Genomic DNA, 27,883 nt, shown 5'->3' with positions numbered 1-27,883 from the left:
GCAGCACTGCTTAAGTACCGTAGTAATCACTGCCGTTGTTGCAAATTGGTAACAACGGTACTTATGTAGTGTGAACATAGCCTTAGGGTGGTATTTGTGTACAAATGGTATGCGTGGGGGAGGGGCTGGATGGGCTCTTGCGGTGCTGGATGGCACCATATTACCACCAAGTCAGCCTATTAATCCTATACCTAGCTGTCCCGTGCATAGTCTCTAGCCTCCCCTTGTCTGCATGTGTATATATGTATATATGTATTTATGTATATAGTCTCTCAGTTTACTTAGTGGATATGTAATTTTTTGTTTCCATTGTATGTCCTACACCAGGCATGTCCAAACTTTTTTCGAAGAGTGCCAAATTTGATGAAGTGAACATGTGCGAGGGCCGACCATTTTACATGCTACATGCTATATGCTTTATAACACAGGCAGATAATAGCAAGCTGGATACCTGGGGGGGCCGTAAAAGTTCGGAACGCGGGCCGCAAATGGCCCTCCGGCCGGACTTTGGACATGCCTGTCCTACACCATGATTACTGTATCTTTACCCCATAGTATTATTATATACTTACTGTACTGATTTACCGCGCATCTGTCCTTCTTTTAGAGACCCTATTGCCTGAGGAAGGTCCATAGCAGACCGAAACGTTGCACCTGGTCTCGGCTCTTATATTTTCTATGTATGGTCGGAGTAAAATACCGTATATCATTTTGCTACAAATAAACTTTTCACTTATTCTTGCAATATCGAGTGCCGTGGTTTTCTCCTATACAAGTTTTATGGGTGAAGAACCCAGTTACCACTGAGCACCGGCTCCCACATTTAAGGCAGAGGTGTGCAGCACTGACCCTATATAGCTATGTTTACACGTTGTATCAGACCAGCCGTTTTGTGACCCGACCGGTCTCTGCCAAGATCTTTATGGCCGTAGTGTTCTGATGCGGGCGCATCAGCGCGCGCCCGCATCAGAACTCCCCATAGCACACAATGAAGCAAGTGGCTGGAGCTGTTCACTTCATTGTGTAAGCTGACAGGGTTTCCTACGGCCGCAATTATCTGAATTGCGGCCACAGAAAACTGACATGTCAGTTCTTTGTGGCCCGGCATTGGATCCCGGCTGGAGCGTATACGATGTGTATACGCTCCGGCCGAGATCCCATAGAACAAGAGGCAATGTTCCACACTGCAGTAAGTATGGCCGTTGTTGCCATCGGCCAACCGTACTTTTAGGTAGTGTGAACATAGCCTCAATCCGTGAAAATTTACATGCAACGTTAAGTCTCATCTCAAAACCTTTCTCAAGCATGCTTGAGAAATATGGTTGCGAAAAGTCTCGAGATGAGACTGAAACGTTGCATGTAAATTTTCAAGGATTATGGAATAAAACACTTTGGACTTTTTTCACACCTAAGGTTTTGCTGCGGAATTCTTGGACTAGATAGATAGACAGATAGATAGATAGATAGATAGATAGATAGATAGATAGATAGATAGACAACTGCTCCTCCCTCTGCTCCTTTGCCATGTCTTTGGGGATGTGAAGTTGCACGGAGCAGTGTACAATCATGCATGCTATCTATTGCTAGGCCAGGAAGGATAATGTGAGGATGAGACGCTACATGGAGCTGTGTGACATTTTAATCTTTTTTTAAACTGTCACTGAAGACACTCTATATTAGAGCTCTTATTATTATATTTATATGATAGGAGCACCATCCCGGGATGGCTTTGATCAGTCAGAGCAGCATCTCAGTACCCCACTGTGAGACTCATTCAACCCCTGTGTGAAAGCTAACAGAATACAATATCATATAGGTAGGGTGTGCAACTTTACTGACAACCAAGTGATGTTGATCCAGCAGCAAACATCTCTCAGCGGTGAACTGCTTAAAAAGGAAATAGAAGAGACCACAACAGAATTTAATGTAAGCCTCGGGCAGGAAATACATCTAAGCTTTCCGGAAAATGCATCTCACGGCCATCAAATGTAACATAATTGACAGGTAATATAGACATAGAAAGTGAATGGTATCCCAGCTCAGGAAGACATGTTGCTCCTCAAAGTAAACATGTTCTGTATTCTAAGAACGCATCCTCCCCAATCAATCTGTGCCGCAGGGGCTCAACACATGAGGCACATAATAGTCTGAACAGCTATTACTAAAATTAAATGAACCTTTTCTTTGTTCTACGATACATGATTTTCGAATAACATGACAATAATGCTCACAAAACGGATTGATTGTGTGGTGCAGACAATGATACCTTGCCATGCAGAAATATAACATACCTAAGTCTCACACCATTTGCTAGAATCTTAGACTAGAGTTTATTTATTGGGCACTAAAAATATTTTATTATCCTTCCTAGAGATCCTAGAATGATGTCTATTTGCTTCCAATCCAAAAGTGAAATTTGACCTCTTTTTTTTCTTAAAGGGATACCGCTAACCATATCTTACCAGTTCTAGGGAGAAATTCTACATTGTTGAAGATAAACAATAAATGCATAAAGGAGTGTCAGGCTGACTTAAGGGGAATTGATAGCCCCCTATAGCACATGGGGCACCAAGGAGAAAGCTATGTATCTTGGCCGGGAGCACTGTTAGAAGCACTGCCCCGCCCCCACATCATGACGCTGTGGGGGCGGGGCAATGCTCCTAACAGTGCTCCTGGACAAGATTACACTGACTAACAGTGCGGGACCAGTGCCAAGGAGGAAGGTAAGACACATATCTCTGAATGGAGGGGTAGAACAGAGGAGTGGAGACAGAGTGGAGCAGGCAGTAAGAATTTTCTGCAGCTTCAGAGTATGAGTCAGGACAAACGGACCAATTCATGTAATGTGAATCTATCACACACAAGCTTAGATTATGGGTGGGCATTGAACAGGGTTAAACTCTGCAAACAAAAGTGCTATTTTAGTGCCTAGTGCTATAGAAATACATATATATATATATATATATATATATATATATTAATAACAACAACAATAATAATAGCACTTTTTCTTGTCTAATAGATTGTATAAATGAGACTACAGTAATCATTCAAACCCATGGCTGACAAAAAATTGTGAAATGGCAGTAAGTTAATAAAATAAGTAGATGAAAACCTAAAGAGCTCTGTTGGTGCTTTAGTTAAGCAGCCCCTGCCCTCTTTTCACATATGCGAGCGTGAACAGCAAACTCTAGTAGTTCTTGTTGTAGAATAAGAGAATGCAATATGTAACTCAGTAAAGAATGTAATAGATGCAATACTATGTGTACAGTATACTATTTACTTTGGAATGAATACATAATATGACTGCTTTTCTTTGCCATTGATATAAAAAGAAACAGTTGATTACTTTCAAGTGATGCCAAACATCTGCAGACTGAACATGTGCCACGACAACAGACTATTACAGCTCCTAGTTGGAGCGTCTGTGGTGACACAAACAAGACAGGATGTTCAGAGGAATAGTGACTATGAAGTCTCATGACCTATTCAATAAATTGTTACCCATCTAATGTAAAACCAAAATAAAGAAGGCAAAGGAGAAAAGTAATGTAGAAAAGTTGCTGATTTTCTACATCCAGATATTGATCTCGCACGGTAAATGACATAAGCACCAAAAAATGCCAAAGTGCAAAATTGCTGATTTTGGATACATCAAGTCCCAGAAAAAAATGTAATAAAAAAAGTGATCAAAAAGTTGCATATATATGCAAGCAACGTATAAATAGAGAGTACAGATCATGGCGCAAAAAATGACACCTCACACAACCCCATTGACCCAAAAATAAAAAAGTGTTATAAGGATGGTAATAAAGCAATTTAAGGAAAATTTAGTTTTTTTTTAAAGGTTTTAAATTAAAAGCAGTCACATTAAAGGAGAAGTCTGGCGAAATTTTTTAATAAAGTATTGTATTCCCCCCAAATGTTATACAAATCCCCAATATACACTTATTACGGGAAATGCTTATAAAGTGCTTTTTTCCCTGCACTACTGCATCAAGGCTTCACTTACTGGATAACATGGTGATGTCACTTCCTGGATAAAATGGTGATGTCACGACCCGACTCTCAGAGCTGTGCGGGCTGTGGCTGCTGGAGAGGATGATGGCAGAGGGATGCTCAGTGTCCCTCCAGTGCCCTGTGTCCCTCTGCCATTATCCTGTCTAGCAGCCACAGCCGACACAGCTCTAGGAGTCGGGACGTGACATCACCATGTTATCCAGGAAGTGACATCACCATGTTATCCAAGAAGTGAAGCCTTGATGCAGTAGTAAGTGCAGGGAAAAGAGCACTTTATAAGCATTTCCCATAATAAGTGTATATTGCGAATTTGTATAACTTTTGAGGGGAATAAATATTTTAAAAAAAAAATTTCTAGTTTTGCAGCATATTTTATGGAAAAATTAAGTCTGTCATTGCAAAGTACAATTTCTGCTGCCCAAACCACAGACAGCTTAACACGCTGATAGGCTCCCATATCACAATGATATATGATTCACTTTGAGCAGCTAAGCCAATTTAGGGTAATCTTTCTTGTTATTTTAGATGGAAAAAAGAATCTAAACCATCCGGGTAGTCCCAGTTTCTGATTGACAGATCAGTTTTTTATTTGCGTACCAAAAAGGACCAGTGATCACCCTATTTCCAGCTGAAGTGATGTAGTGATGGTCATGATTAGGATTAGGGTTTCATCCTGTCTGTGGTTCGGGCAGCATGAGACTAGTGACAGGTTCCTATTAAACTCAAAAATTCTTGCTTCTTATTCTTACGTAATAAATCTGACAAAGCAGGGTTGGTAAATGTAGACTTATGTTGCAAATACTAGCATAGCACATTAGGAAATTTATAATCAGACCATCTCCATTGTGGTACTTACTGAATTAATGATCCCTCCCAAAGCTTTAAATCCACCGTCAACAGCAAATACATGTTCATCCGAGTCAGCAATTTGTATTAGCTTTAAGAAAGAAACGGAAAGTATTTAGAAAGCAGATACTGTTAGATATGAGTTACTGTATGTCACTTTGAGGCTATGTTCCCACAACAACCTTTTTTGGCATATTAAGGCCAAATAACGGCAACTATTTCATAACGATGACCGTCAATTGTACAAGAACAGTCAACTTTATGAATTAACAATCAATATTTGGCCTCAATTAGCCTCAAAAGGATGTTGCAGGAATATAGTCTTAGCCTATGTTCACACAACGTCAAAAAAATTGAAAAGGCGGACGATTTTCATATTTAAAAACGTCCGTTTTTGCCGATATTCACCTGACTGCAATGGCAATGCATTGAAGTCAATAGGAAGACAGACGTCCAATGCGCTGTTTATTGAATAATGAACATGATCATTATTTCCGGACGTCTTTTGCAAATAGCGGACGATTTTTATTTGTAGTTCACACAGTTTTCCTTTTGTCACCGTTCTTTCTCCGTTTTTACTAAAGTCAATGGACTTTTTAATTAAGCCGCACCCAAAGGGCAATTAGTAACCCCAAACTAGAATAATGTACCAGCAGCCATCATTGCACTAAGGGGATGCCAGACAGCTAAATGACTTCAGTTATTTTAGACTCAAAATAACGGACGTCATTTTAAACAGAGCTGAGAAAACTTTGTGTGAACATAGCCTTACAATGCCTCCCACTTTTTTTCCCTCCCTGCCAAAGAAATGCCAACGCCCTGTTGCCATGGACCTGATTTTTCTACATCTGTATAAAATAAATGCATAACAAATAATTTGTATTTAATAAATACATAAGGAAATTCTCTTTTTAACAATAAGGGCGGGTTCACACTACGGAATTCTCGCGGACAATGTCCGTGGAATTCCGTCAGCTGTCCGCCCGCACGGGCATGCGCTTTTCCACCGGCTCCATAGACACCATTCTATGGGCCGGCGTATTCCGCAATCTGCTGAAAGAAGTGACATGACACTTCTTTCAGCGTATAGCGGAATACGCCGGCCCATAGAATGGTGTCTATGGGGCCGGCGGAAAGGTGCCCAGATGTGCGGGCGGACAGCTGACGGAATTCCGCGGACATTGTCCGCGAGAATTCCGTAGTGTGAACCCGCCCTTATAATGGAGTCTCAAACTTTGAAGGGAAAATATGATACTTAAGAAACCTGGCAAAATTATTGTTAAAAGAAAACTAAAAGCAGGGTGGTACATATGAACCGGCTGTTATGTGCCTGTAGGGGAAGATGCAAATTTCTATGGCACCATTCTGGGGTATTTGTATCTAAGGGAAATATGCTAACAAGCTGATTGGGTGCACTGGGGGCATTCCTCACTGTCCTACCCACTATGTCTATGTACTATGGGGGAAATTTATTAAAAGGCTAAAATGCCTTTTTTAGGCGCAGATGGGCACAAGTGATGTGAAAATATTCGCAAATGGTCTATTTGCAAATATTTTTTATTCGCATCAGGCCCATTTGCGCCTCCTTTGCCATTGGGGCAAAGCGGAGGCCTTTCGGGGGGCACGGCAGCATGCTGAGGAGGTGCGGCCTCTGCGTGCACCGCGTTTATCATTATTCCGGAGGGAAAATGACATTGAAACCTATGCAAGCTCTGAGCTGGCGTAGGTTTCATTTTATTCGCACAGACAGGCTCCCTGCGCTTGGAATTGCACTTCTACTTAATGCACCTCTACTTAAATCTTCTGAGCTACGGAGCTGCAGGGACATTTGTAAGCCCGGCATAAAAAAAATGTCCCCCTATGTCTCCAATGCTTACTGTTTGAGATCTGGGGACAGGGATGTCACAACTTATGCATAAATTCATATGCATAAGTAAGAGGTGTAGTATAAGCCAGCAGGCAGGACCGTACACTGAAACGCCCCCAGTGAACCAAACCATCTCATTAACATATTTCCTTTGGATAAAAATACCCCAAAATAGTGCCCAGGAGGAAGATAAGAATCAACGCTGGAATCTGTATCTCTCTTCCCCTATAGACCCATAATAGCGGGTTCGTAAACACAAAGTTTAACCCCTTAACGACATCGGGCGTAAACTTACGCCCTCGCGCCCTGGTACTTGGCGCATCAGGGCGTAAATTTACGCCCGATGTTTCCCCGATCGCTGCGTGTTCACACACAGCGGTCGGGGAAGATGGCCTGCTATAAATCATAGCAGGCCATCTTAGCTTCACGGCACGGGGGGTGGTTAACACCCCCCGTGCTTACGATCGCCGCTATAGGCTGATCAATTCAGATCAGCCAATAGCGGCGATCGGAACCTTTCCGGGTCATCGGCGACCCGATGACCCGGAAAAAAATGGCGGTCGGTGCTGTCCGAGGACGGCACCGACCGCCATTACTGTAAAAAGTAATGGTGATCGCCGTGCCACCGGCCCGATCGCCGTGAACGGCCGGCCGGTACCGGCCGGCCATTCACGGCGATCGGGCCGGTGGCACGGCGATCAGAGTCCCACAATATAGTAAATACCTGCCCTGGACCCCTCAGCTAGGTAGCCGAGGGGTCCAGAGCAGGTATTTGTACATTACTCACCTGTCCCGGGCTCCTGATCGGCGTCTTCCGGGTTCGCGGCGTTCTCGTCTTCGTTCGGGTCTTCGGCTTCTTCCGTGACGTCACGTTCGGCTTCTCTCGGCTATTTTCGGCTCCAGCGTCGGCTCTTTCCGTATTTTGCGCTCTGCTGCCCTCTAGCGGCTGATATGTGTAATACACTTATCAGCAGCTACAGGGATGTTCAGAATTTTTTTTTTTTTTTTTTTCAAATTTTTTTTTTTCTATTTTCCGCACCCTATCGCCGCTGAGTGTTGATCAGCATCGCACGAAAGTGCGCTGCTAATCAGCAACTCCTCCTTTTTGGCGTAGGGTGTTTTTTTTCTATATTCTACTGCCACGGTCTGCTTATAAGTGCCGCACATAAGTGCGGCATTTATCAGCAACTCCTTTGTTGGCGTAGGTTTTTTTTTTATACTTACTGTAAAAAAACACGTAAAAAACACTACATTACACCACACTACATTGAATAAAGTTTGACACTACACCACTACATACCCCATATACTAATCCCTGTATAAAGATGGCCCCCAGGGTGTTTTCGGCGTCAGAGGGATACGTTATTATTACCTCCGACACCGAAACAGCCAGTGAGGATGAATGGGGGGTCCTTCGTTCCTCCATTCATCCTCATCCTCCAGTGACGTGTCTGGGGGTAGTGTAGCGTACGCTGCCCCCCAGACACATCTTTTCCGCCAGTACCGTCCCAATAAGAGATGACGGTATGGAGTGAAATTCTACAAACTCTGTGAGCGTACCTCAGGGTACACTTACAGATTTCGGGTACGTGCACACTGCGGAATGGCGAAGGATAACCCTTCGTGCATTCCACAGCTGGCACCCGCCGGCGGACTGATGCAGGCATGTGTCTCCACCCGTGTCATAGAATCCATTCTATGCACGGGCGGATTCCATCGTCCATCCAAAGAATGAACACGTTGGACGGAGAGCGGAATCCGCCCGTGCATAGAATGGAGTCTATGACACGTGTGGAGACGTGCGCCTGCATCAGTCCGCCGGTGGGTGCCAGCTGTGGAATGCACGAAGGGTTATCTGTCGCGATTCCGCAGTGTGCACGTACCCTTAGAGTGTATGTAGGAAGGGACACCCGAATCCAGCCCCAGATGCCCACTCCCCTCCCCTCCCATCCTCGGAACAAGTGGGAAGATCGTCCGGGAACTGATCTTCCCACTGCTGGATAAAGGTCACCACCTGCACGGGGATAACTTTTATACCAGCGCCCCCCTCTTCCAGTCCCTCGCTGCCCTGTAGCTTGCGGCACGATCCGAACATATCAGAAGTAGTAATAGCGCCCTAATATTTAGCAGCCATGGAGCGGACCCAGCGCTTCTGGATATGAAGGACCCCGTATCGCACCAGGGCAACATTTTCCAGGTGACGTCCCCCACACTGGAAAACAGGAGACCCCAGAAGAAGTGCAGAGTGTGGTGTAACAGGGGGATCAGGAAGGACAACATTTTCCAGTGTGGTGCCTGTCCTGATCACCCCGGCCTCTGCATACTGGATCGCTCCAAGGCGCACCACACGTCACTGGGGTTCTACATTATCTATATTCTGTCCCTTATTCCTATTTCAGGGGTCACGTTGATCCAGGGATTATTCTGATCGCCATTATGGAGTCGGGAAGGAATTTTTCCCCTGTGATGAGGCTACTGTCGTCTGCCTTACGAGGGTTTTTTTTTTGCCTTCCTCTGGATCAACACAGGTTGAATTTGATGGACACCTGTCATTTTCAACCTTATAAACTAATAATTGGCCTAATACCCCCAAATAAATTAGAATTGTCCCTTTTCCCCAGCTAAATAGGTATGGCCGCCATTCCCATTAGAGGATGCCATGATGCAATTACAAAGCCTCTGTGCGGCCAGGACAGTAGAAACCCCCCACAAGTGACCCCATTCTGGAAACTACACCCCATAAGGAATCTAACAAGGGGGGCAGCGGGGATATGGCCCCCTGGTGACGGCCACATTTGGGACGTGAAAATGAAAAAAATTGTATTTTTTATTTTCTCGGCACATGTTCTACGTAAGTGCCCGTCACCAGTGGGGTCCATATGCTCACTGCACCCCTTGTTGGATTCCTTATGGGGTGTAGTTTCCAGAATGGGGTCACTTGTCGGGGGTTTCTACTGTCCTGGCAGCACAGGAGCTTTGTAATTGCGACATGGCCTCCATCCTCCATTCCAGCCTCTAAATGGCGCTCTGTCCCTTTGGTGACTTGCCTTGTGCCCATATGGCACATTATGTCCACATGTGGGGTATTTTCGTACTCAGGGGAAATTACCCTACACGTTTTGTGTTCATTTTCTTTTTTAACCCCTTGTGGAAATGGAAAAAAATCAAGGCTAGACCAACATTTAGTGTAATTTTTGTAAAATTTTTACTCTAAATCATTAATCTTGTCATGTTTTTTCATTTTCACAAGGGGTTAAAAGATAAAAAAAACATTTAATGTGTAGAGCAATTTCCCCTGAGTTTGGAAATACCCCACATGTGTACATAAAGCGCCATTCGGGTGCAGAGTAAGCCTCCGAAGGGAAGAAGCGCCATTTGGTTTTTGAAGGCTGGATTTGGATGGAATGGATTTCGAGGGGCCATGTTGCATTCAAAAGGCCCCTGTGTTGCCAAGACAGTTGAAACCCCCCACAAGTGACCCCATTATGGAAACTGCACCCCTCAAGGAATGTAACAAGGGGTGTAGTGAGCATATGGACCCCACGGGTGACGGACACAAATGTGGAACAATGTGGCGTGAAAATGAAAGTATTACATTTTTTACACTATAATGTTGGTTTAGCCTTGAATATATCATTTTCACAAGGGGTTAAAAGAGGAGAAAAAAAACTAAATGTGTAGCGCAATTTCCCCCGAGTCCGTAAATACCCCACATGTGGACATAAAGCGCCATGCGGGTGCAGGGCAAGCCTCCGAAGGGAACGAGCACCATTTCGTTTTTGAAGGCTGGATTTGGATGGAATGGATTTTGAGGGGCCATGTTGCATTCAAAAGGCCTCTGTGTTGCCAAGACAGTTGAAACCCCCCACAAGTGACCCCATTATGGAAACTACACCCCTCAGGGAATGTAACAAGGGGTGTAGTGAGCATATTGACCCCACTGGTGACGGGCACAAATGTGGAACAATGTGGCGTGAAAATGAAATATTACATTTTTTACACTATAATGTTGGTTTAGCCTTGAATTTATCATTTTCACAAGGGGTTAAAAGAGAAAAAAACACACAATATGTGTAGAGCAATTTCCCCCGAGTCCGTAAATACCCCACATGTGGACATAAAGCGCCATGTGGGCGCAGGGCAAGCCTCCGAAGGGAAGGAGCGCCATTTGGATTTTGGAGGTTGGATTTGGCTAGAATGGATGATGAACGCCATGTCACATTTACAGAGCCCTCCTGCTGCCAAAACACTGGAAACCCCCCACAAGTGACCCCATTCTGGAAACTGCACCCCTCAAGGAATCTAACAAGGGGTGCAGTGAGGATATGGACCCCTTGATGACGGGCACATTTGTGCCATGAAAGTGAAAAAATGAAATTTTTCCCTTTCACGTCACATTGTTCCACATTTGTGCCCGTCACCAGTGGGGTCCATATGCTCACTGCACCCCTTGTTAGATTCCTTGAGGGGTGTAGTTTCCAGAATGGAATCACTTGTGGGGGGTTTCCAGTGTTTTGGCAGCACGAGGGCTCTGTAAATGCGACATGGCCCTTGAAATCCTTTTCAGTGAAATTCAGCTTCCAAAAGCCAATTGGCGCTCCTTCCCTTTGGAGGCTCGTCCTGCGCCCCCTTGGCACTCTATCGCCACATGTGGGGTATTTCTGTACTCGGGAGAAACTGCGCTACACATTTTTTGTCTTTTTTTGCCTCTTATCCCTTTAAGAAAATGAAAAATTGAAGGCTAGAACAACGTTTTAGTGTAAAAAATAAATTTTTCTTTTTTCACGCCATATTGTTCGGAAAATCTGTGAAGCACCTGTGGGGTCCAGATGCTCACCGCACCCCTTGTTACATTCCTTGAGGGGTGTAGTTTTCTAAATGGTGTCCCTTTAGGGGTGTTTTTTAGGTTTTGACACCCCAGAGCCTCTGCCAACCTGAAGTGGTACAGTCAAAAATGACCAAATATAACGGAGGCGTTGAAATTCACTAGGCGCTCCCTTATATCTGAGGCTTGTGGTTGCGTCAAATAGCGCAATAGGGCCACATATGGGGTATTTCTATAAACTGCAGAAACGGGGCAATAATTATTGGGGTGCATTTCTCTGGTAATAGGTTTATAATTATGAAAAATATTGGATTACAATAAAATCTCTGCACAGAAAATTAAAATTTTCAAATTCCTTACACACTTGGCTTTTATTTCTGTGACTCCCCTAAAGGGTTTTAAACACTTTCTGGATGTGCTTTTGCAGAGTTTGGGGGGTGCAGTTTCTGAAATGGGGTGCTTTGTGGGGCTTTCTAACATACAGGCCCCTCAAATACACTTTAAACCTGAACAGGTCCCTAAAAATATCTGATTTTGAAATTTTACTGAAAATTTGGAAATTTGCTGCTAATGTTTTAAGCTTCCTATCGTCTAAAAAAAATGAAAGATAGTTTAATAAATGCCGCCAACATAAAGTAGACATGTTGCTAATGCTATTTAATATATAATTTATGTGGTATAACCACTTTCTGTATACGCAAAGAAGTTTCAAAGTTGGAAAAATGCATTTTTTCACATTTTTTCACCTTATTTGGGTTTTTTTCATAAAGATTTGTTATGAGTATCGACTCCAATTTACCAGAAATGTAAAGTACAATATGTCACGAGAAAACAATCTCAGAATCAGCCGGATAGGTAAAAGCATCCCGAAGTTATTAATGAATAAAGTGACACTGGTCATATTCATAAAATTTGTCTCTGTCATTAAGGCCATTTCAGGCTCTGTCCTTAAGGGGTTAAATAACCTCTATACACCCTGCCTTTGAAGGTGACCCCATCAAATCTGAACATTCTACTGCTACTATCTCTTGTGACCCCTGAAAGTTGGATGCTGATCCCAAAAGGATTTATTTTATTTTTTTTAAACCATGGTTAGTAGTGGGCTGCAGAATAAAAGGCAGATAAGATCATAAGCCGTATTTGTCAATAGAAGAATTGTCTGTTGTCTGTGGATACTCAAAATCAAATTCTACTCTCGTTTTTCATAGCAACTTAAAGAATCACTGCCCTTTTCAGTTGGCAAGCACCAGGGTGTTTGATCCAGCATTCCATAGAGAAACATACAGCATATTGACTTCAAGTTTTTCCAAAGCAGCAGCAAAATGCAACTGGTCAGAGACCGGGTCACATACAGGCTCGGACTCGTCCACAGTGGGCAGTGGGCCTCCCTGTAAAGCAGCTTCAGGACAACATATAATTCCCCAACTCTGCTGCACATGTCTGTCACACAGTCACTCACTGTCTCTATATAGCAACCTGGGGTTTTGTCTTTTTATAAAGAGGCAGAGAGTGACCGTGGTGAAAGGCAGCAGCAAGTAGTGTGCTGAATCAGACTGGGACCCTCCCCCATCTCCTCCTCTCAGGCTGCCTCCATCTGCTCCATGTGCTGCTGCTGGTAGTCAGGACACAAGAAGAGGGGAGGAGGAGAGCCTTTTATTGTTAACACCTTCACCTTTAGTGTAAAACTGCATTTTGCATCATGGACAGGTGGGAATTTCAGTATCTATTGCAGTACTGTTCATATTGTACATTATTATGACAACTTGCGCCAATAAAATTTTGTTTAAAAAAAAAAGAAAAGGGGAGGAAGAGGACCAGCTCCTGGAGCTGCAGATCTGCCATCATGTGAGCTGTACCTGGTGCTTTTCCATACCAGAGGTAAACCTGTGTGTACATGAAGTATGTGTGTTATATATGCATATGTGTAGTATTCATTTCTTTATATCTGTTTGTGATGTGTGTATATGTATTGTGCTTATTTATATGCAATATGTATGTATATGCTATGTGCACTTATTTGTAACTCCCCCTCCCACACCTTAACCTACTTGGGACTCAGTTTCAGGTGTCAATCAAGCAGGGAGGGAGGAGAGAGGAGACATTACAGCTTACAGCTATTCAGGAGCTTGGAAACCTCTTTGACTCTTTGTACCAGAGAATAAAAGTGTTTTCTATGCTGTGGAAGTACAGATAAATATATTTAAGGTACCATGTGTCTTCTTGACCTAACAGCATCTAACAGTGTCAGCAATTTGGAACATGAATAACAGCTGACAGATTCCCTTTGAAGGAGAAGTCTTGTGAAACTAACAAATGTCCGGCAGGCAAGAAGATGATAAACAAAATATATTTATAAGTCCCTGTAGCTCTCGGGTCTCTCCCATAGCAGTAATTTTTGGCCGGGTACTGTGTACATCACGGCCCCAGCTCATCCACCTGCAAGTCATGAACCAGATGATTGATTATCTGCTCAGCCAGTCAGTGAGCGCAGTAGTGTCGCACCCCAGTTACTCATTGGCTGAGCAGGCAATACATCAGCCGAGTATGCAACGTTGCAGCTGATGGAGCTTCAGGAGGCCAGTGGCTGTTGGATATCGCAAGGTACTATGGGGCACAGGAGCTGGTTAAAGAGGAACTCCAGGTAGAGGTTAAAAAAATGAAACTTCTGCAAGAGCATAATGCATTACTTACCTGTCTATCCCAGTTTTGAAACTACCAAAAACCCATTTGTTTGGGGGGGGGGGGGGGGGGTTGCTGAGTATTGTGTTTCTCTTTTTCCTGGTTTCGCATTGCCTAGAATGCAATGCTTTCCCTGAGCTGACCATCACAGCCCCCGCCCATCCCAATCAGTAAAATTAGTGCTGCACCTGCTTCTGGCCGGACAGAGATGGTGAATCAGTCCCAGCCCCCTGTCTGCATCATCAGCCTGATCTCAGCAAGCACACACACAATGTGAGACAGAGGCATGGAAGATTTGTCTTCTAAGGGGGGATAGCAGAAGGAGCAGGAGACAATGTGAATTGGCACAGGGGCCATTTTTTTCACTTCCTGCATTTCTATCAGCTACCAGTGTGGCAGAAATGTACAGGTACAGTAATACATTGTATAGACACATCTATATAACTTTTAATGTACAAGTTTTTCTTATCCGGAGTTCCCCTTTAAGTATACACTACCGTTCAAAAGTTTGGGGTCACATTGAAATGTCCTTATTTTTGAAGGAAAAGCACTGTACTTTTCAATGAAGATAACTTTAAACTAGTCCTAACTTTAAACAAATACACTCTATATATTGCTAATGTGGTAAATGACTATTCTAGCTGCAAATGTCTGATTTTTGGTGCAATATCTACATAGGTGTATAGAGGCCCATTTCCAGCAACTATCACTTCAGTGTTCTAATGGTACAATGTGTTTGCTCATTGGCTCAGAAGGCTAATTGATGATTAGAAAACCCTTGTGCAAACATGTTCACACATCTGTGCAATCATGTTCAAACAGTCTAGCTCATTACAGAAGCTACAAAACTGACCTTCCTTTGAGCAGATTGTGTTTCTGGAGCATCACATTTGTGGGGTCAATTAAACGCTCAAAATGGCCAGAAAAAGAGAACTTTCACCTGAAACTCCAGTCTATTCTTGTTCTTAAAAATTAAGGCTATTCCATGCGAGAAATTGCTAAGAAATTAAAGATTTCCTACAACGGTGTGTACTACTCCCTTCAGAGGACAGCACAAACAGGCTCTAACCAGAGTAGAAAAAGAAGTGGGAGGCCGTGTTGCACAACTAAGCAAGAAGATAAGCACATTAGAGTCTCTAGTTTGAAAAACAGACGCCTCACAGGTCCCCAACTGGCATCTTCATTAAATAGTACCCGCAAAACACCAGTGTCAACATCTACAGTGAAGAGGCGGCTGCGGGATTTTGGGCTTCAGGGCAGAGTGGCAAAGAAAAAGCCATATCTGAGACTGGCCAATAAAAGAAAAAGATTAAGATGGGCAAAACAACACAAACATTGGACAGAGGAAGACTGGAAAAAAGTGTTGTGGACGGATGAATCAAAGTTTGAGGTGTTTGGATCACAAAGAAGAACGTTTGTGAGACGCAGAACAAATGAAAAGATGCTGGAAGAATGCCTGATGCCATCTGTTAAGCATGGTGGAGGTAATGTGATGGTCTGGGGTTGCTGTGGTGCTGGTAAGGTGGGAGATTTGTACAGGGTAAAAGGGATTTTGAATAAGGAAGGCTATCACTCAATTTTGCAACGCCATGCCATACCCAGTGGACAGCGATTGATTGGAGCCAATTTCATCCGACAACAGGACAATGACCCTAAACACACCTCCAGATTGTGTAAGAACTATTTACAGCAGAAGCAGGCAGCTGGTATTCTATCGGTAATGGAGTGGCCAGCGCAGTCACCAGATCTGAACCCCATTGAGCTGTTGTGGGAGCAGCTTGACCGTATGGTACGCCAGAAGTGCCCATCCAACCAATCCAACTTGTGGGAGCTGCTTCTAGAAGCGTGGGGTGCAATTTCTCCAGCTTACCTCAACAGATTAATAGCTAGAATGCCAAAGGTGTGCAATGCTGTAATTGCTGCAAAAGGAGGATTCTTTGACGAAAGCAAAGTTGGATGTAAAAACAATGTTATTTCAAATACAAATCATTATTTCTAACCTTGTCAATGTCCTGACTCTATTTTCTATTCATTTTACAACGTATGGTGGTGAAGAACTGTGACTTTTCATGGAAAACACAAAATTGTTTGGGTGACCCCAAACTTTTGAACCATAGTGTACTTTCTTTATTTTGTTCCTGCATGCCCCTGCCTGCCTGAGATGTTACTTTTAGGGTACTTCTCCTTTCAAGAAACTTAAGTGGCATGTTATGCTGTTAGCATAGAGTTACTGGCAGTGAGCTAGCATCGCTGGTCACATACACAGCTCTGTGCAAAGTCGCTATAGTAACGTGAAAGGTTTGACACTAGTTATATATGGTGTAATCAAATTCCCTGGTGAGCCCAAGGTACCTCAGTCCCACACTGGTCACGTGAGTCCACAGCCAGACCAGAACACAATGAACACTACACCAGGAACAATGAACGAGCACAGGTGAGTGAGCATGGCACCCTGGTGCTAGTCATTTGAAAAAAAGGGGGGTGGAGTGCTCTTGCAAAACATTGGTTGCATTGGGTAACAAGGCTAGGTTTTCGGTCAGTTGTATTAAGTGAGGCCTATTATCTCTGTGCATGGATCTACCCTATGTAGTATAACCCCTTGCAAAAATAAACTTATATTTGTTTTGGTATCATTCATTTTCATACCTGGTCATACTTGAAATCCAGAACTCCAACACAGTAGACTCTTGCTCCCATGCCTCGAGCTTTGTCAGCCTGTAGAAAAATAATAAAAATGTACAGCAGAACAGCATACAGACAGTAACCTTTAATAATAATAATAATAATAATAATAATAATAATAATAATAATAATAATAATATAAAAAATAAGACTAGCACTCACCTCTTTTATTGTCAACTTAGGAATCTGGTCAGCAAGTTTGCCATCAGTCAGAGCAATAATTATAGTGGCAGTACTTCTCCCACCTGCCTTCTCAATCTGCTCATTGGCCTATAAAAAAAAATATTTTTTTATTCATTTGATGTTTTCATATGGAATTATTTTATTTTTGTACAGTATTTACCAATAGAATGTAAATGCCCACATTTCTTGACTCGGTCTTAAATACCTGCCAGTGTGCAGGCATGCTAGAAGGGAAAGCCTTTACATAAATCCAGGTCCATTTGAGCTGCCACGCACCCTAACTCAAATGATTTTAGTTTAGTTTGACATAGGGAGAAGGCGTGCCCATTTTGTGCTATGCAGCTGCACCATGTCTGCCCACCTTGTGAGTGGGCAGAAGACCCAGCATAAAGTTGCAAAATATTGAGCCACAGCTTTGTGTGTTTTTGCCATATCTTTGCTTGAGCAGGTATAGTAAGTTCCCCCCATAGTATTTTCTCCTACTTCTTACTAATTTACCAAATGCATGTTAGAAAGTAGTAGTGGACAGACAGACAGGTAGGAGTATTTCAGCTGTTATCATGTAGACGCATAAATCTAATAGAAAACTTTATTTTTTAAATTGCAACCTATTTCAGAACCTGGTTGTGTTATAGCATTGGACTTGGGCCTGTAAATCCCAATAACTACAGTATATGCTAGCATAAAGCAACATCTCTCCTCTGGGTTGAGTGATAAGAAACTTTTTCTTAGCCTAGTCTTGGATGGCTCTTTTGGGGGTATTTATTTATTTCATTACTGCAGATACCAATAATTTAATATATAAAATTTGAAAAATTGATAACTATGTGTAAACTTTGGAAAAATGAGGGGAAGCAAACTCTAAATAGTAACAGCCTGTTAACTGAAGTAGATATATAGTCTGTGGTCTGTAATCTGTTCTAAGTTAATAAGAAATGACGTTGTCACCAGATGCTGTTCAGCTATATTTAGAATTTTACAAAAGATATAAAAGCCATCTGACTCTCTGGTACATTTGCTGATTCACAAACATTCTAAACTAATTTGTCTTAAACTGCACGGAAATGCATCACATAGGAAGGCTACCCTATACACCTTATTATCTCAAGGGGATGTCCTAGACCTTATAGTAGGGATATTCTAGCCAAACAAGTAAACAGAAAATAGTTTGCCCTTAAAATATTTTTATGAGTGTGTGTATCAATTATTCCCCACTCAATACTTTGCAGACCCACTGTGGAATTACAGATTTTTCCTTGATGTTTAAAAAAAAAAAAGAAATAAAAATAACTGCTATGTCCACTATTGTAACCATTTTATTGTTCCAATGCATTTACAATGGCAAAATTAAGTGGCTTTGCAAATGGTCTTGAAAAATGTTCTACCATGTTGAGTCTACAGCTGCTTTACAGATCTATGTGTCTCCATGGCAACAGACAACATTCAAACCCTGGTTGTCTGATCCTGCAGTCCGACTTTCTATCATTGATCTCCTACTTCCTCTTCTTCTATTTTACCAAATGCATGTTAGAAAGAAGTAGTGGGCAGACAGACAGGGAGAAGTATTTCAGCTAATACCATGGAGGGACATCTACTCAGGAGTTTTTGGTAAAAAAAAAAAACAATAGAATATTTTCCCGAAGATGAACCATACAAGTGACATCCTAGGGCCATTATCTGCTAGATCGGCACTTGCTTACAGAGCCCATGGCTTGCTGTGTATATAGAATAAAATAAAGTTATACTTACCTTTCCAGGCTTTCTGGGGTCCTCCTGGCTTTCCCCTGCTCACTGCTGCCGCTGCTGAAACATCTCTGCAGTGACAGGTCACTAAGCCAATCACCGACCAAGACGTCACAGCATAGTGGACAATGATGATCAGCTCCAAGGCTGATCGTTGTCTTTATTACATGGAGCGATATCTGCCCCTCAGCCTGATTAGACAGCTAATTATTTTGTTTAATAGGACAATTAGGGAAAAAAAATGTTTTGTTATATGTTTATCTGCTTTTTTTTAAATAGTTTCAGGCTGTTTACAACCACTTTTGCTGTTATGAGGGTCATTCTCTTTCCTATCATATCAAGCCATCCTAAAAGAGCTCCATTCATCATGTGCTATTTTTTAGCACAATTTTATAGTTTTATATTAAAGCTGGGTTCACACACTGTATACTTCAGGCAGTATTTGGTCCTCAAGTCAGGTCCTCATAGCAACCAAAACCAGGAGTGGATTGAAAACACAGAAAGGCTCTGTTCACACAATGTTGAAATTGAGTGGATGGCCGTCATATAACGGTAAATAACTGCCATTATTTCAATATAACAGCCGTTGTTTTAAAATAACAGCAAAAATTTGCCATTAAATGACGGCCATCCACTCAATTACAACATTATGTGAACATAGCCTTTCTGTGTTTTCAATCCACTCCTGGTTTTGGTTGCTATACAGCCTCACAAATACAGCCTCAAATATACATAGTGTGAACCCAGCCTATATTTGTAAATACAATACAGTATAGTGCATATGTCATACTGGTCCTGAGTAGTGGTGAGCGAGCACTTAAATGCTCAAGTGCTCATTAACCCCTTAAGGACCGGGCCTGAAATGGCCTTAAGGACCGAGACAAATTTTATGAATATGAACTGTGTCACTTTATTCATTAATAACTTCGGGATGCTTTTACCTATCCAGCTGATTCTGAGATTGTTTTCTCGTGGCATATGGTACTTTAAATTTCTGGTAAAATGGAGTCAATACTTATAACAAATCTTTATGAAAAAAAATTTAATTTATTAAACTATCTTTTATTTTTTTTTTAGACAATAGAAAGCTTAAAACAATAGCAGCAATTTTCCAAATTTTCAGTAAAATTTCAAAATCAGATATTTGTAGGGACCTGTTAAGGTAAGGCTATGTTCACACTGCGTATATGTCCGGCCGCATATTTTCGTGGCCGGACATATACGCGGTAAACTCCGGCCGGAGATTTACGCTACTTGTGGCCGGCTACGTACGGACCGCGAACTTACGCCCGAAGTCTACTTACGCTTCCCGAGCGCCCTACGTAGCGATCTGACAGCGGTCTTTTACTTGGAAATCTTCGCCTAGCCCCGGACACCCCACAGAACCTTTTGGATCGGCACAAAAAGCTGCAAAAATGAAGAAATCACCACTACGTATGTAACGCTACGGGCGTAAGTTACGGCATTTTCGTTCGCAAACAATGGTCTGGTTCATTTTTTACGCCGCCGCGTACGATCCGGGCGTAAGTTCGTACGTAGTGTGAACTGTGCAGCCGTACTTCGTATACTTTCCATTATACGTAAACTACGTAAGTCTCCGGCCGCTTATTCACGGAACGCACTACGGCCGGAAACTTACGTAGTGTGAACATAGGCTAAAAGTGTATTTGAGGGGCCTGTATGTTAGAAAGCCCCACAAAGCACCCCATTTCAGAAACTGCACCCCCCAGACTCTGCAAAAGCACATCCAGAAAGTTTTTTAACCCTTTAGGGGAGTCACAGAAATAAAAGCTAAGTGTGTAAGAAATTTGAAAATTTTAATTTTCTGTACAGAGATTTTATTGTAATCCAATATTTTTCATAATTATAAACCTATTACCAGAGAAACGCACCCCAATATTGATTGCCCCGTTTCAGCAGTTTATAGAAATACCCCATATGTGGCCCTATTACGCTATTTGACGCAACCACAAGCCTCAGATATAAAGGAGCGCCTAGTGAATTTCAACACCTCCGTTATACTTGGTCATTTTTGACTGTACCACTTCAGGTTGGCAGAGGCTCTGGGGTGCCAAAACATAACAAACACCCCTAAAGGGACACCACTTAGAAAACTACACCCCTCAAGGAATGTAACAAGGGGTGCGGTGAGCATTTGGATCCCACAGGTGCTTTACAGATTTTAAGAACAATGTGGTGTAAAAAAGGAAAAGTTCAAATTTTTACACTAAAATGTTGTTCTAGCCTTCAAATTTTCATTTTTACAAGGGGATAAAAGGAAAAAAAAAACACCAAACGTGTAGCGCAGTTTCTCCCGAGTACGGAAATACCCCATGTACATGTGGACATGTGGACATAAAGGGCCAAGCGGGCACAGGACGAGCCTCCAAAGGGAAGGAGCGCCAATTGGCTTTTGGAAGCTGAATTTCACTGGAATGGATTTCAAGGGCCATGTCGCATTTACAAAGCCCTTGTGCTGCCAAAACACTGGAAACCCCCCACAAGTGACCCCATTCTGGAAACTACACCCTTCAAGGAATCTAACAAGGGGTGCAGTGAGGATATGGACCCCTTGATGACAGGCACATTTGTATCGTGAAAGTGAAAAAATGAAAATTTTCCCTTTCACGTCACATTGGCACAAATGTGGAACAATGTGACGTGAAAGGGAAAATTTTCATTTTTTCACTTTCACGATACAAATGTGCCTGTCATTAAGGGGTCCATATCCTCACTGCACCCCTTGTTAGATTCCTTGAAGGGTGTAGTTTCCAGAATGGGGTCACTTGTGGGGGGTTTCCAGTGTTTGGCAGCACGAGGGCTCTGTAAATGCGACATGGCGTTCATCATCCATTCTAGCCAAATCCAACCTCCAAAATCCAAATGGCGCTCCTTCCCTTCGGAGGCTTGCCCTGCACCCACATGGCGCTTTATGTCCACATGTGGGGTATTTACGGACTCGGGGGAAATTGCTCTACACATTCTGTGTTTTTTTCTCTTATAACCCATTGTGAAAATGATAAATTCAAGGCTAGACCAACATTATAGTGTAAAAAATGTAGTATTTCATTTTCACGCCACATTGGTCCACATTTGTGCCCGTCACCAGTGGGGTCCATATGCTCACTATACACAGGGTTATCCTTCGCCATTGCACAGTGTGCACGTACCCTAAATCTGTAAGAGTACCCTGAGGTACTCTCACAGAGTTTATAGAATTTTACGCCATACCGTCATCTCTTATTGGGATGGTACTGGCGGAAAAGAAGTGTCTGGGGGGCAGCGTACGCTACGCTACCCCCAGACACGTCACTGGATGATAAGGATGATGAGGACGAATGGAGAAAAGAAGGATCCCCCCATTCATCCTCACTGGCTGTTTCGGTGTCGGAGGCAATAATAACGTATGCGTCTGACGCCGAAAACACCCTGGGGGCCATCTTTATATGGGGACTAGTACATGGGGTATTTAAATGTGTACTGGTGTAGTGTAAAACTTTATTTCATGTAGTGTGGTGTAATGTTGTGTTTTTTACGTTTTTTTGACAGTAAGAAAAAATATACCTACGCCAAGAAAGGAGCTGCTGATAAATGCCGCACTTATGTGCGGCACTTATCAGCAGACAGTGGCGGTAGGATATAGGGGGGGAAAAACGCCCCTACACCAAAACGGAGGAGCTGCTGATCAGCACTCAGCGGTGTAGGGCGCATAAAAAGTAAAAAAAAAAATTTTGGGAAAAAAAACAACTTTTTTTTAACCTAAAGCAACTGATCAGTGAATGATATTCACTGATCAGCCGCTAGGGGGCAGTATAGTAAAGCTGACGAAGACTTCCGAAGATAGGGCCGACGGAAAAGTCCAAAGAGCCGAAAATTGCCGACGGGACCCGACCGAAAACGATCGAACGCGGAAGTGAACCGAAGAGGACGCCGAGGGACCCGATCTTCGCTCCGGACGCCCAGATCAGGTGAGTATAGTGCACCTACACTATACACACCTGTTCTGCACCCCTCAGCTACCTAGCTGAGGGGTGCAGAACCCGGGGACACTTTTTTTTAACGCTTTGATCGCCGTGATGGGCCGACCGGTACTGGCCGGCCCATTGCGGCGATCGTGGGGGTGGCACCGGCGCCATCTTTTGCTGGGTCACTAATGGCGATTGGTGCTGTCATGGACAGAACCAATCACCATTGCTTTCCGGGTCACCGGGTCTGTATTGATCAGCTTATAGCAGTGATCGTCGGCACGGGGGGGGCTTAACCACCCCCCGTGCCGACGAGCAGAGATGGCCTGCTATACATTATAGCAGACCAACTTCCCTGATTGCTGCGTGTGTACACACAGCAATCGGGGAAACCGCGGGCGTACATTTACGCCCTGTTGCCTTAAAGCCCAGGCAGCGGGGGCGTAAATGTACGCCCGCTGTCCTTAAGGGGTTAATCAATTCAAGGATTTTTTAATGCTCGAGTGCTTAACTTGAGTAACGAACCCCATTTAAATCAATGGGAGGATCAAGCATTTAACCAGGTATCCCCTGCTCAGTAAAGCGGAGGGTGCCTGATTAACCTATTATATATATTTTTTTTTTGTATATTTTGTTTAAACATTCCGCCAAGGGACAAAATATACAAAAATTAGAATGAAAAAAATGTAATGGGTGTAACTGCTGGCCGTCAGTTTTTGTAGGTGTATGGCATGGGTCTCCAAACTGCGGCCCTCCAGTTGTTGCAAAACTACATTTCCCATTATGCCTGGGCAGCCAAATCCAAAGCTTTAGCTGTCCAGGCATGATGGGAGTTGTGGTTTCGCAACAGCTGGAGGGCCGCAGTTTGGAGACCCATGGTATATGGCTACATTTATTCATGCACCCCAATGCTTGATCAAGCATTATGCTCGACCAACACTAGTCCTGAGTTTTGAGTTATAGACCGTATTATAATCCAAAACTGCTGGCTGAGTGGCAACACTATAGACACCATCTCCCTAAATAAACAGAAGTAAAGAGTCTCCATACACTATGGAACATCAGGAAGATATTATTTCAAACTGAGAACCTCAGATAAGAGTAGACATTCCCCAAAAAAGCAGCTGAAACATAAACAATAACCATCCAATTTGGGAAAAACTTGGGTTTATTTTCCCTAGCGACTACAAAAAGATCAGTTTGTGCTGGATAAGCAATTGCTTTCTGTTAAGAGTCGATGACTATTACAATGTGTCCTAGAGAAGATTACAAAACAAAAGATCCAGACCTTGCCAAAAAATAGATGTATTACTAAACTGATTCTCCCTGAATATTCCCCCTTAGACATGATCCCATCGGAAAGCAAATGAGTTCCTAATGAATCGCTACATAGGAATAGTGTAAAAGAGTCCTTTCTGAGCATTTCCAAGGTCTACAATGTATCGAATAAGTAAAAAAAAAACTAGATGGAAAGCATCATTTTGCTTAGTTCTTACAAAAGTAGAGATATTTCTAAACTGAAACTACCATGAGCACCTCTCCCCGCTCTGTGTCTGTGAGAGCAGGACGGCTCCATTGACTTTTATTATGCAGCCGTCCTGGTTATGTGACACAGAACTGGGAGGGAATGCGCTGACCATGGACTTTCCTGGCTTGTTCTCACAATTTGAACACTCAGACCATGACCGATCAAAACTTTTGACATGTGAAAAGTTTTTACTGACATGTACAGTTTTAAGTCTCAGACATATCATATAACCAAAATCTTGTGCGATTTGTCATTGATCTAAAGGTGAACATCAAATTAATGTTCATAAAAATTATTCACCAACTTTTTGCCCAACAACAAATGTTATTTTTAGTTGTTCACACACATTTTCTTTTTCACAGTCCCATCACTGTCTTTACTACAAAATTCAATGGCCCTTAAAAAAGGACCGCACCCAAAAAAAGGGCCTGAACTAGAATAATGTACCAACAGCTGTCATTGTAATGATGGGCGCCCAAAAGGCAAATTACTGAAAAAATGTCATGAGAACATTGCTTATGAGTTGCCTGTCACTTGTAGCCCTGTGATCTTCATGCCACATGATAACAGTCACTATGTAGGCCTAGCTTAAAGGGAAACTAACAGAAAAGCAGGAGTCTCTAACCAGCTAAGTTTCGGGATATCTTGACTTTGTTCACTATGCAAATGAAGCAGTTTGGGGAACTGGCGTAGATCATAAATTCCTTCCATTCTTTTCAAGCACATTGAGGTAGAACTGGTATATGTATTTCTTTGTGTGAACATTTATTGTAATGGCAGAAGAACTGTAGATAATGTACAAATTAACAACTTACCAGCATAAAGCCTTCATGCATGTATGTTTCACCAGCTGGGGTTACTTTACTCAAATCCTGAAGTCCTTTTGTAATCCTGTCTCTGTTGAAAGATATAAAATAATAATATAATAATAGTGCTAATAATAATTAATAATAATAATTAGAGATGAGCATGACTAGAGCACGCTCAAGTCTGGCTGTATGGCATTTAAAGGGGTTGTCCAACGAAAATCTTTTTCTCTCAAATCAACTGGCGTCAGAAAGTTATATAGCTTTGTAATATACTTCTATTAAAAAAAATCTCAAGTCTTCCCATACTTCTTAGCTGCTGTTTGTCCTGCAGGAAATGTTATTTTTTTTTTCAGTCAGACACAGTGCTCTCTGCTGACATCTCTGGCCAAGACAGGAACTGTCCAGAGCAGGAGAGGTTTTCTGTGGGAATTCCTATAGAAAGCCTCTCCTGCTCTGGACAGTCCTTGTCTCGGCCAGAGATGTCAGCAGAGAGCACTGTGTCTGACTGAAAATAAAATAACATTTCCTGCAGGACATATAGCAGCTAAGAAGTATGGGAAGACTTGAGATTTTTTTTAATAGAAGTATATTACAAAGCTATATAACTTTCTGACACCAGTTGATTTGAGAGAAAAAGATTTTCACTGGACAACCTCTTTTATTACCGGTGGCTGAAGATGTTGCATTCAGCCCTAGAAAACCTAGACACAGCCACAGTCCATGAACCACAGGCAGTATCCATGTTTTCCAAGACTCCCTGGGGCTGCACCTATCTTCTTCAGCCACTGTTATTCAGGTACCAAATGATCAGATTCAAGCATACTCGAGACACACTCAGCTCTATTTATAATGTATTTATACAGTATAGTGTCAAATTCCTCAGCACTTTCCAATTCTGTCGGTACATATAGATATATATATACAGAAATCAAATAGAATTACACACTAATTATACAAAAAAAGGGAAGTGAGGACACAGCTTGCAAGAGCTACAGTCTATAAGGAATGGGATTAAGACAAATAGATTTTAGATTAGATTTTTACACATGCATTGAAGTGGACCAGTGATCGGTTTAAAGAATTGATATTACATAGAATGTTGTAGCATCTGGTGCCCTGATTCCTAAGCTATGCCCCACTAATCTAAAGATGTACAATATATTCTGTCAGTCGGAGGTCTCTCACCTGCCTCCGTGCGGTCCGATCGGTGATCTGCTGCACTAAGCCTGCACAGGCAGACTCAATGAGCAGATCGCCGATAACACTGATCAATGCTATGCCTATGGCATAGCAATCATCAGTGTAGAAATCCAAGTAGTGTATGTACAAATCCCCCAAAGGGACTTCAAATGTGTAAAAAAAAAAAGTTAAAAACACCAACACACAACCCCAAAACCCCTCCCCCAATAAAAGTTTAAATCACCCCCCATTTCCCATTAAACAAATAAAACATATAAAAATCGATAAATAGATAAACATATAATATACCGTAGCGTGCGTAATTGTCTGATCTATTAAACTATAACAAGCGTCATTGCGAACGGCGTACACGAAAAGAGGGAAAAAAGTGCGCGGATTGCCGATTTTATGTTACATTATATATATATATTTAAAAAAAGTGATCAAAACGTCCGATCTTCACAAACTAGAGCTCATGGCGGAAAAAATGACACCCCATACAGCCCAATAGGTAAAAAAATAAAACCGTTATAAGCGTCACAATAGGCCCATTTTATTAATATTTAATTGCCAAAAAAAAGGATTTCATGAAAAAAAAAATATATAACATTAGAGAATCTGTGTAAACCTGCATATGGTTGTGTTCGGACTGACCTATAGAGAAATAGTATCATGTCGCTTTTACCATATAGTGAATTACGTAGACACAGGAACCCCCTAAACGTTACCATATTGCATTCTTTTTTACGATTTCACCTATTTATATCTTCATAAATAATATATTTGGGATTCCATCATTCATGTTATGGTAAAATGAAAGACGCCATTACACAGTACAACTATTCCTGTAACAAACAAGCCATTACATGGCCTTGTAGATAGAAAACTGAAAGTGCTGGAGCTCTTAGAAGGGGAGGAGGGAAAAATGAAAGCGCAAAGATCAAAATTTGCGCGGTCCACGGGGTCATTTTGGGCCTGGTCCTCAAAGGGTTAAAGAGGGCAACATAAACTAGTGACAGAAATGCTGAACAGATCGGTGTATTACTTACATCATTTTGATCAGCCGTTCTCCTAATATGCAGGAGAATATGATTGTTGCCACACCCCTTCCCCTGCCCACCAGCTGCTGATTGACAGTTGCTGCCTATACACAGCATGTATAGATAACGGTCAATCAGCAGCTAGTGGGAGGAGTTATCTACATATCATGAATATTGAGGACTACTGGGCTCACTCTCATAATGGAGAGGACTACTTATCCAGGTTACTCTGAAAGATATCTTTGGTTCAGCTGCACAGAACAATGTAAGTGGTATATGATTCTGTTCAGCTTTTCTGTCACTAGTTTATGCGTCCCTTAGATAGGAAAGTATAAACCTGCTGGCAGAGTCTCTTAAATTCCTACTTCATTGGTTTCAGTGTGAATACACACCATTATATTATCTACACGTAAATACATTTGAAAAAGTTCAAATATGAGTGGGAACAGTGGTTACACACAGCACATAAGCCACAAATACAGCATTTCCTCCTTTATTACCACCCTCAAAAAGACAA

The 27,883-nt window shown here is 42.3% G+C and overlaps 1 protein-coding gene across 2 annotated transcripts in view; it reads right to left on the bottom strand.

Moving 5' to 3' along the window:
* Positions 1-27,883, bottom strand: part of ANTXR2 (ANTXR cell adhesion molecule 2) — a 156,341-nt gene that overhangs the window by 85,206 nt on the left and 43,252 nt on the right. For both annotated transcript variants that reach the window (XM_069978101.1, XM_069978100.1), the window contains exons 5-8: positions 25,154-25,235; positions 17,082-17,189; positions 16,884-16,952; positions 4,877-4,957 (exon numbers count right to left, since the gene is read on the bottom strand). In XM_069978101.1, coding sequence (XP_069834202.1) covers positions 4,877-4,957; positions 16,884-16,952; positions 17,082-17,189; positions 25,154-25,235 — 340 coding nt within the window. The remainder of the gene's footprint in view (positions 1-4,876; positions 4,958-16,883; positions 16,953-17,081; positions 17,190-25,153; positions 25,236-27,883) is intronic.

Source organism: Dendropsophus ebraccatus, chromosome 7 (assembly GCF_027789765.1).
Source record: "Dendropsophus ebraccatus isolate aDenEbr1 chromosome 7, aDenEbr1.pat, whole genome shotgun sequence".
In the NCBI taxonomy this organism is placed as follows: domain Eukaryota; kingdom Metazoa; phylum Chordata; class Amphibia; order Anura; family Hylidae; genus Dendropsophus; species Dendropsophus ebraccatus.
Note: the sequence above shows the minus strand (reverse complement) of the source record. Positions and strands in the feature narration are given on the sequence as shown.